General features: G+C 75.6%; 1 protein-coding gene across 1 annotated transcript; it reads left to right on the top strand.

Annotated features, from left to right (window-relative positions):
- Positions 1-224: 224 nt before the first annotated feature.
- Positions 225-7,889, top strand: LOC309601057 (valine--tRNA ligase-like; the record flags this gene model as incomplete). The annotated part of the gene is made up of 8 exons (XM_082333889.1): positions 225-302; positions 2,440-2,500; positions 3,028-3,326; positions 4,231-4,315; positions 5,227-5,327; positions 5,542-5,669; positions 6,392-6,556; positions 7,808-7,889. Coding segments are annotated over 8 exons (999 nt in total), but the record flags the coding sequence as incomplete, so codon positions are not given.
- Between the last annotated feature and the right edge of the window lie 1,003 nt (positions 7,890-8,892).

The following is an 8,892-nucleotide window of genomic DNA, read 5'->3' as shown; positions in this document are numbered from 1 at the left end:
CCTCAGCCCCCCCGCGCTGCTGGGCGCCCGCCCCCCCCCAGGCCGCCCTGGTCCGGCAGTGGCTGGCGTTTGCCCAGGGCGAGCTGGCCCCGGCGGCCGCCATCCTGGAGAGGGGCCCCGAGGAGGTGAGGGGGCGGGGGGGGCCATGGGGGGGCTATAGGGGGGGTATGGGGGGGCTATGGGGGCTGTAGGGGTCTATGGGGGCCATGGGGAGGGGGGGGGCTATGGGGGGCAGTGGCTGGCGTTTTGCCCAGGGTGAGCTGGCCCCGGCGGCCGCCATCCTGGAGAGGGGCCCCGAGGAGGTGAGGGGGGCGGGGGGGCCATGGGGGGGCTATGGGGGGGTATGGGGGGGCTATAGGGGCTGTAGGGGGTCTATGGGGGCCATGGGGAGGGGGGGGGCTATGGGGGGCAGTGGCTGGCGTTTGCCCAGGGTGAGCTGGCCCCGGCGGCCGCCATCCTGGAGAGGGGCCCCGAGGAGGTGAGGGGGCGGGGGGGGCCGGGGGGGGCCATGGGGGGGCTATAGGGGGTCTATAGAGGGGCTATGGGGGTCTGTAGGGGCCCCAGGAGGGGCTATGGGTGCCTATGGGGGGGCTATGGGGTCCATAGCGGCCGTGGGGGGGCCATGGGGGGGCCATGGGTGTCTATAGGGGGGCTATAGAGGCCATGGGGGGGGCTATAGGGGGTCTATAGAGGGGCTATGGGTGCCTATAGAGGGGGTATGGGGGGGGCTATTAGGGGGCTATGGGGTCCATAGGGGCGGTGGGGGGGGCCATGGGTGTCTATAGGGGAGCTATAGAGGCCACGGGGGGGGCTATAGGGGCTATGGGGTCCATAGGGGCTGCAGGAGGGACCGTGGGTGTCTATAAGGGGGCTATAGCTGCCGTGGGGGGTCTATAGGGGGTCTATAGGGGCCATGGGGTGTCTATAGGGGGGCTATGGGGTCCAGAGGGGCCGTGGGAGGGGCCATGGGTGTCTGTAGGGGGGCTCTGGAGGCCATAGAGGGCTATAGGGGGGCTATGGAGGTCATGGAGAGGCTATAGGGGCCTATAGCGGGTCTATAGGGGCGCTATGGAGATCACGGAGAGGCTATAGGGGCCATGGGGCCATAGGGGCTGTGGGAGGGGCTGTGGGGGGGGCTATGGGGTCCATAGGGGCTATGGGGGGGCTATGGGGGCCATGGGGGGTCTATAGGGCATCTATAGGGGGGCTATAGGGGCCGTGGGGGGTCTATAGGGGGGCTGTAGGGGGGGCTATAGGGGCCATGGGGGGGCTATAGGGGCCGTGGGGCCCGTGGGGGGGCTATAGGGGGGCTATAGGGGGCCATGGGGGGGGCTATCGGGGGGCTACAGGGGCCGTGGGGCCCGTGGGGGGGGCTATAGGGGGGCTATAGGAGCTATAGGGGCCGTGGGGCCCGTGGGGGCCGCGCGGCCCCTCCCGACGCCCTGTGCCCCCCCCGCAGGCGCGGCGCCGGGCGGGGGAGGAGCTGCGGCGGGGGCTGGGGGCCCTGGAGGCGGCGCTGGGGGGAGGGGGCTTCCTGGCGGGGGAGGGGCTCACCCTGGCCGACGTCGCCGTCACCTGCGCCCTCCTGCGCCCCTTCCAGCACGTGAGTGGCCCCCCCCGCACCGCGCCGCCCCCGGCGTCGCCCCCGCGTCACCCCGGGACCCCCCCCCCGGCCCCCAGTGTCCCCACGGGGCCCCCCATGTCCCCCCACGGCCCCACAGGGACCCCCCGGGTCCCCCCCCCGGGACCCCCCATGTCCCCACGGGGCCACCAACGTGTCCCCATGTCACCCCAGCGACCCGCTCCCCACGTCCCCGTGGGGCCACCCCACGTCCCCCTGTGTCCCCCCCACATCCCCATGGGGCCACCCCACGTCCCCCCGTGTCCCCATGGGGCCACCCCACATCCCTCTGTGTCCCCCCCCGTGTCCCTATGGGGCCACCCCCACGTCCCCCCGTGTCCCCCCACGTCCCCATGGGGCCACCCCACGTCCCCCCCGTGTCCCCCATGGGGCCACACCACATCCCCCGTGTCCCCCTGTGTCCCCATGGGGCCACCCCACATCCCCCCATGTCCCCCCACATCCCCATGGGGCCACCCCATGTCCCCCCATGTCCCCCCATGTCCCTATGGGGCCACCCCACATCCCCCCCGTGTCCCCCCCGTGTCCCCATGGGGCCACCCCACGTCCCCCCATGTCCCCCCCACATCCCTATGGGGCCACCCCCCCCGTGTCCCCCACGTCCCCCCGCGTCCCCATGGGGTCCCCCCGTGTCCCTATGGGGCCACCCCCCGTGTCCCCCCGTCCCCCCGTGTCCCCATGGGGTCCCCCCCGTGTCCCTATGGGGCCACCCCCCGTGTCCCCCCGTCCCCCGTGTCCCCATGGGGTCCCCCCGTGTCCCCCCGTGTCCCCATGGGGCCACCCCCTGTCCCCCCCAGGTGCTGGACGCGGCCGCCCGCGCCCCCCTTCCCCCGCGTCACCCGCTGGTTCCTGACCTGCGTGGGGCAGCCCCCACTTCCGCGCCGTCCTGGGGGACGTGGGGCTCTGCGGGGAGGCCGCCCCCGCCCCCCCCCGTGAGTCGGGGGGCTGGGGGGGGACGGGGGGGATGTGGGGCTGGGGGCGTGGGGGCCGTGGGGGGCACGGGGTGGCTGGGGGGGATGGGGGGGATGTGGGGCTGGGGGGGACGGGGGGGGGCCGTGGGGCTGGGGGCGTGGGGGGCCGTGGGGGGCACGGGGGGCTGGGGGGGACCTGGGGGGGCTGGCGGGGATGGGGGGGATGTGGGGCTGGGACATGGGGCTGTGGGGCTGGGGGGGGGGCGGCTGGGGGGGACATGGGGCATGGGGAGGGACCTGGGGGGCACGGGGGGCTGGGGGGGCCATGGGGGGTGTGGGGGGTGAGGGGCTGGGGGGGCCCATGGGGCTGGGGGGGCCGTGGGGCTCTGGGGGGTGGCCCCGCCCCCCGGCTGAGTCGCTGGGGGGCTGGGGGCCGTGGGGCCGGGGACCGAGGCCTGGCCCTGCCCCCCCCAGGGGAGCTGGGGCCCGTGGGGCCGGAGGCCCACCGAGCCGGACGCCGTGGGGCAGGAGGCCACCGAGCCGGACGCCGTGGGGCAGGAGGCCGCCGTGGGGCTGGAGGCCACGGAGCCGGACGCCGTGGGGCAGGAGGCCGCCGTGGGGCAGGAGGCCGCCGTGGGGCAGGAGGCTGCCGTGGGGGCAGGAGGCCGCCGCCCCCCCCGGCCAAGAGCGCGGTGCAGCTGAAGAAGGAGGCGAAAAAACGGGAGAAACTGGAGAAATTCCAGCAGAAGCAGGAGAAGAACCGGGAGCAGCAGGTGGGCGCCCCCCCCCCACCCCCGGCCACCCCCACCCACGGCGGGGCGGGACCCACGGCGGGGCGGGACCCACGGCCACCCCCACCCCCGGCGGGGCGGGACGGGACCGATGGTGGGGTGGGGGGACAGGGGTACAAGGATGGGACCCCCAGTGGGGTGTGGTGGGGCGCAGTGGGGCGCCGTGGGTCGTGGTAGGGTGCTGTGGGGTGCCATGGGTCGCAGTGGGGTGCTGTGGGTCGCGGTGGGGTGTGGTGGGGCATCGTGGGGTGCCATGGGGGTGCCATGGGGCGCGGTGGGTCATGGTGGGTCGCAGTGGGGTCGCCATGGGGTGTGGTGGGTCACGGTGGGGTGCCGTGGGGCGCGGTGGGTGTCCGTGGGTCGCGGTGGGTCGCGGTGGGTCACGGTGGGGTCGCGGTGGGGGTGCGGTGGGGGCGCGGCGGGGCGCTGTGGGTGTCCGTGGGTCGCGGTGGGTCACCGTGGGGCGCGGTGGGGCGCGGTGGGTGTCCGTGGGGTCGCGGCGGGGGCGCGGCGGGGCGCGGTGGGTCGCGGCGGGGCTCCGTGGGTCGCGGCGGGGCGCCGTGGGTCGCGGTGGGTGTCCGTGGGTCGCGGCGGGGCCGCCGTGGGGCACGGTGGGGTCGCGGCGGGGCTCCGTGGGTGTCCGTGGGTCGCGGTGGGGTCGCGGCAGGGCGCCGTGGGTCGCGGCGGGGCTCCGTGGGTCACCGTGGGGCTCCATGGGTCGCGGCGGGGTGCCATGGGGCACGGTGGGTGTCCGTGGGTCGCGGCGGGGGCGCGGTGGGGCATGGTGGGTGTCCGTGGGGCGCGGTGGGGCATGGTGGGTGTCCGTGGGTCGCGGCGGGGCTCCGTGGGGCGCGGCGGGGGCGGTGACGGGGCTCCCTGCGCGCAGGCGAAGGCGAGGGCGCCGAGGAAGGAGCGGCGGGACCCCGGGGTGCTGACGTACGACCTGCCCACCCCCCCGGGGGAGAAGAAGGGTGGAGGGGGCGGGGGGGGGATGGGGGGGACAGGGGGGGACACGGGGGGCATGGGGGGGGACACAGGGGGGGATGGGGGACATGGGGGGATGGGGGGACACGGGGACACACGGGGGGGGGCGGGGGGACATGGGGGGGGGGACATGGGGGGGGACACGGGGGGGGACCACGGGGGGGGCCGGGGCCGGTTGGCCGCGGTGCTGAGGCGTCCCTCTGTCCCTGTCCCCCCCCCCCCCCCCCCCCGCCATCTCGTCCCCCCCCCCGTCCCCCCCCCGTCCCCCCCCATGTCCCCACCGTGTCCCCGTCCCCGTCGTCCCCCTCCCCACCGTGTCCCCGTCCCGTGTCCCTGTCACATCCCTGTCCCCCATCTCTGCCACGTCCCCACCGCGCGTCCCCGTTGTCCCCATCCTCACCGTGTCCCTGTCCTTGTCCCTGTCCCCCCTGTCCCCGCCACGTCCCCACCGTGTCCCCATCCCTGCCACGTCCCTGTCCCCATCCCTCCCCATCCCCGCCGTGTCCCCGTCCCCGTTGTCCCCCTCCCCGCCACGTCCCTGTCCTTGTCCCTGTCCCTGCCGTGTCCCTGTCCCCCTCGTCCCCCCTCCCCACCGTGTCCCTGTCCTTGTCCCCGTCCCCACCACGTCCCCACCGTGTCCCTGTCCCCATCCCCACCGTGTCCCTGTCCCTGTCCTCACGCCCCCACTGCGTCCCCGTCCCCGTTGTCCCCCTCCCCGCTGTGCCCTTGTCCCCGTCCCCGCCACATCCCTGTTGTCCCTGTCCCCCGTGTCCCTGTCGTCCCCCCCGTGTCCCTGTCGTCCCCCCCTGTGTCCCCGTGTCCCCTGTCCCCCCCCGTGTCCCTGTTGTCCCCCCCCGTGTCCCCGTGTCCCTGTCCCCCCCCCCCCGTGTCCCCCCAGACGTCTCGGTGCCGCTGCCGGAGTCCTACAGCCCGCGCTACGTGGAGGCGGCCTGGTACAGCTGGTGGGAGCGGCAGGGCTTCTTCAAGCCCGAGTACGGGGTGAGCGCCGCCCTCGTGCGAGGCCCTCGTGCGAGGAGCCCTCGTGCGAGGGGCCCTCGTGCAAAGCCCTCGTGCGCGGGAGCCCCGTGCGAGGCTCTCATGCGAGGGAGCCCCGTGCGAGGGGACCTTGTGCAAGGCCCCCCCGTGCAAGGGCCCTCGTGCGAGGGGCCCTCGTGCGAGGGATCCTGGTGCAAGCCCCTCCCCTCCCCCGCAGCGCTCCAGCGTGGCGGAGCCCAACCCCCGCGGCGTCTTCATGATGTGCGTCCCCCCCCCCAACGTCACCGGCTCCCTGCACCTGGGCCACGCCCTCACCAGCGCCATCCAGGACAGCCTCGCCCGCTGGTGAGCGCGCCCCACGGCGACCCGCGGCGCCCCACGGCGACCCACAGCGACCCACGGCGCCCCACGGCGACCCACGGCCACCTGCGGGCCCCCGGCCCCCTGCCCCACGGCGCGGCCCCGCCCCCCCCCCCCCCCCGCCCCCCACCGTCCTGTTCCCTGCCCCCCAGTCCCCCCCCAGCCCCACGGCGCAGCCCCCAGCCCCACGGCGTGCACCCCAGTCCCCCCCCAGCCCCACGGCGCAGCCCCCAGCCCCACGGCGTGCCCCCCCAAGTCCCCCCCAGCCCCACGGCGCAGCCCCCAGTGCCATGGTGAGGCCTCCAGCCCCATGGCAAAACCCCCAAGTCCCCCCCAGCCCCACGGCAGGCCTCCCCAGCCCCACGCCATGCCCCCTAAGCCTCCCCCAGCCCCATAGTGAGGCCCCCAGCCCCACAGCGTGCCCCCCAACCCCTCCCCCAGCCCCATGGTGAGGCCCCCACCCCCATGGCGTGCCCCCCCAAGTCCCCCCCAGCCCCACGCCATGCCCCCTAAGCCTCCCCCAGCCCCCATAGTGAGGCCCCCAGCCCCACAGCGTGCCCCCCAACCCCTCCCCCAGCCCCACGGTGAGGCCCCCCACCCCCACGGCGTGCCCCCCAACCCCTCCCCCAGCCCCACGGTGAGGCCCCCACCCCCACGGCGTGCCCCCCAAGTCTCCCCCCGCCCCCACGGCGGCTCCCCCCCCGCAGGCACCGGATGCGCGGGGCGACGACGCTGTGGAACCCGGGCTGCGACCACGCCGGCATCGCCACGCAGGTGGTGGTGGAGCGGCAGCTCTGGCGGCAGCGGGGGCTGACGCGGCACCAGCTGGGGCGCGAGGCCTTTCTGCAGGAGGTCTGGCGCTGGAAGGAGGAGTGAGTGCTGCCCCACACCGCCCCACACCGCCCCCCGCGCCCCACACCCGCCCCCCCGCGCCCCGCAGCCAGCCCCCCGGTGCCCCACAGGGTCCCCCTGGTGCCCCACACCGGCCCCCGGTGCCCCACAGGGACCCCCCTGGTGCCCCACACCGGCCCCCCTGTGCCCCACAGCCAGCCCCCCGGTGCCCCACACCGGCCCCCGGTGCCCCACAGGGTCCCCCCGGTGCCCCACACCGGCCCCCCGGTGCCCCACAGCCAGCCCCCGGTGCCCCACAGGGACCCCCTGGTGCCCCACACCGCCCCCCCGCGCCCCACAGCCAGCCCCCGGTGCCCCACAGGGTCCCCCCGGTGCCCCACACCGGCCCCCGGTGCCCCACAGGGCCCCCCCCGGTGCCCCACACCAGCCCCCGGTGCCCCACAGGGTCCCCCCGGTGCCCCACACCGGCCCCCGGTGCCCCACAGGGCCCCCCCGGTGCCCCACACCAGCCCCTGGTGCCCCCACAGGGCTCCCCCGGTGCCCCACAGCCAGCCCCGTGACGCCCCACAGCCTCTCGTGGCACCCTAGAGAGCCCCACAGCCAGCCCCACGGCACCTCGCGGTGCCCCACGGCACCCCATGGAGCCCCACGGCACCCCCCAGTGTCCTGTGGTGCCCTAGAGAGCCCCACAGCCAGCCCCACGGCACCCCATAGAGCCCTACAGCACCCTATAGAGCCCCACAGTGCCCCATAGAGCCCCACATCCAGCCCCACAGTGCTCCACGGCACCCCACAGTGTCCCGTGGTGCCCTATAGAACCCCACAGCCAGCCCCACAGCACCCCATAGGGACCCGCATCCAGCCCCCATGGTGCCCTGTAGAGCCCCACAGCCCCACAGCCGCCCTGTAGCCGCCCCACAGCTGCCCCACAGCCGCCCCACAGCCCGCCCCATAGCTGCCCCACAGCCGCCCCACAGCCGCCCCCACAGCCCCACAGCCGCCCCACAGCCGCCCCACAGCCCCACAGCTGCCCCACAGCCGCCCCATAGCTGCCCCACAGCCGCCCCACAGCCGCCCCACAGCCCCACAGCCGCCCCACAGCTGCCCCACAGCCGCCCCACAGCCGCCCCATAGCTGCCCCACAGCCGCCCCCACAGCCGCCCCGTAGCTGCCCCACAGCCACCCCCACAGCCGCCCCACAGCCCCACAGCTGCCCCACAGCCGCCCACAGCCGCCCCACAGCCGCCCCCACAGCCGCCCCTCTCCCCCAGGAAGGGCGACCGCATCTACCAGCAGCTGCGGCGCCTGGGGGCCTCCATGGACTGGGACCGGGCCTGCTTCACCATGGACCCGGTGAGGGGGGGGCTGGGGGGGGTGTGGGGGTGGTGGGGAGGGGTGTGTGGGATCTGGGGGGGCTATAGGGGCTCTGCGGGGCAGCTGGGGGGGGCTGGGGTGCTGTATGGGGGGCTGGGGGGGGTTAAGGGATTTGGGGGGGCTATAGGGGGTCTGAGGGGCTATAGGGGCTGGGGGGGGCTATAGGGGCTGTGGGGGGGCTATAGGGGCTGTGGGGGGGGCTATAGGGGCTGGGGGAGGCTATAGGGGGGCTATAGGGGGCTATAGGGGCTGTGGGGGGGCTATGGGGGGGCTGGGGAGGGCTATAGGGGCTATGGGGGGGCTATAAGGGAGCTATGGGGACTATAGGGGGGCTATAGGAGGCTATAGGGGCTTGGGGGGGCTATAGCGGGGCTATGGGGGCTATACGGGGGCTGTGGGGGGGCTATAGGGGGGCTATAGGGGCTGTGGGGGGGCTGTGGGGGGGCTATAGGGGCTCTGGGGGGCTGGGGGGGGCTATAGGGGGGCTATAGGGGCTCTGGGGGGCTGGGGGGGGCTATGGGGGGCTATAGGGGCTGTGGGGGGCTATGGGGGGCTATAGGGGCTATGGGGGGCTATAGCGGCTGTAGGGGGGCTATAGGGGCTGTGGGGGGGCTATGGGGGGCTATAGGGGCTGTAGGGGGGCTATAGGGGCTGGGGGGGGCTGTGGGGGGCTATAGGGGGCTGTAGGGGGGCTATAGGGGGCTATGGGGGGCTATAGGGGCTGTGGGGGGCTATAGGGGCTGTAGGGGGGCTATAGGGGCTCTGGGGGGCTGGGGGGGGCTATGGGGGGCTATAGGGGCTGTGGGGGGCTATAGGGGCTGTAGGGGGGCTATAGGGGCTCTGGGGGGCTGGGGGGGGCTGTGGGGGGGCTATAGGGGCTGTAGGGGGGCTATAGGGGCTGGGGGGGGGCTATAGGGGCTGTGGGGGGGCTATGGGGGGCTATAGGGGCTGTGGGGGGGCTGTGGGGGGGCTATGGGGGGCT

Source organism: Platalea leucorodia (assembly GCF_965183815.1).
Source record: "Platalea leucorodia genome assembly, chromosome: 28".
NCBI classification, from domain to species: domain Eukaryota; kingdom Metazoa; phylum Chordata; class Aves; order Pelecaniformes; family Threskiornithidae; genus Platalea; species Platalea leucorodia.
This window is presented reverse-complemented; position numbering and strand designations above follow the sequence as displayed.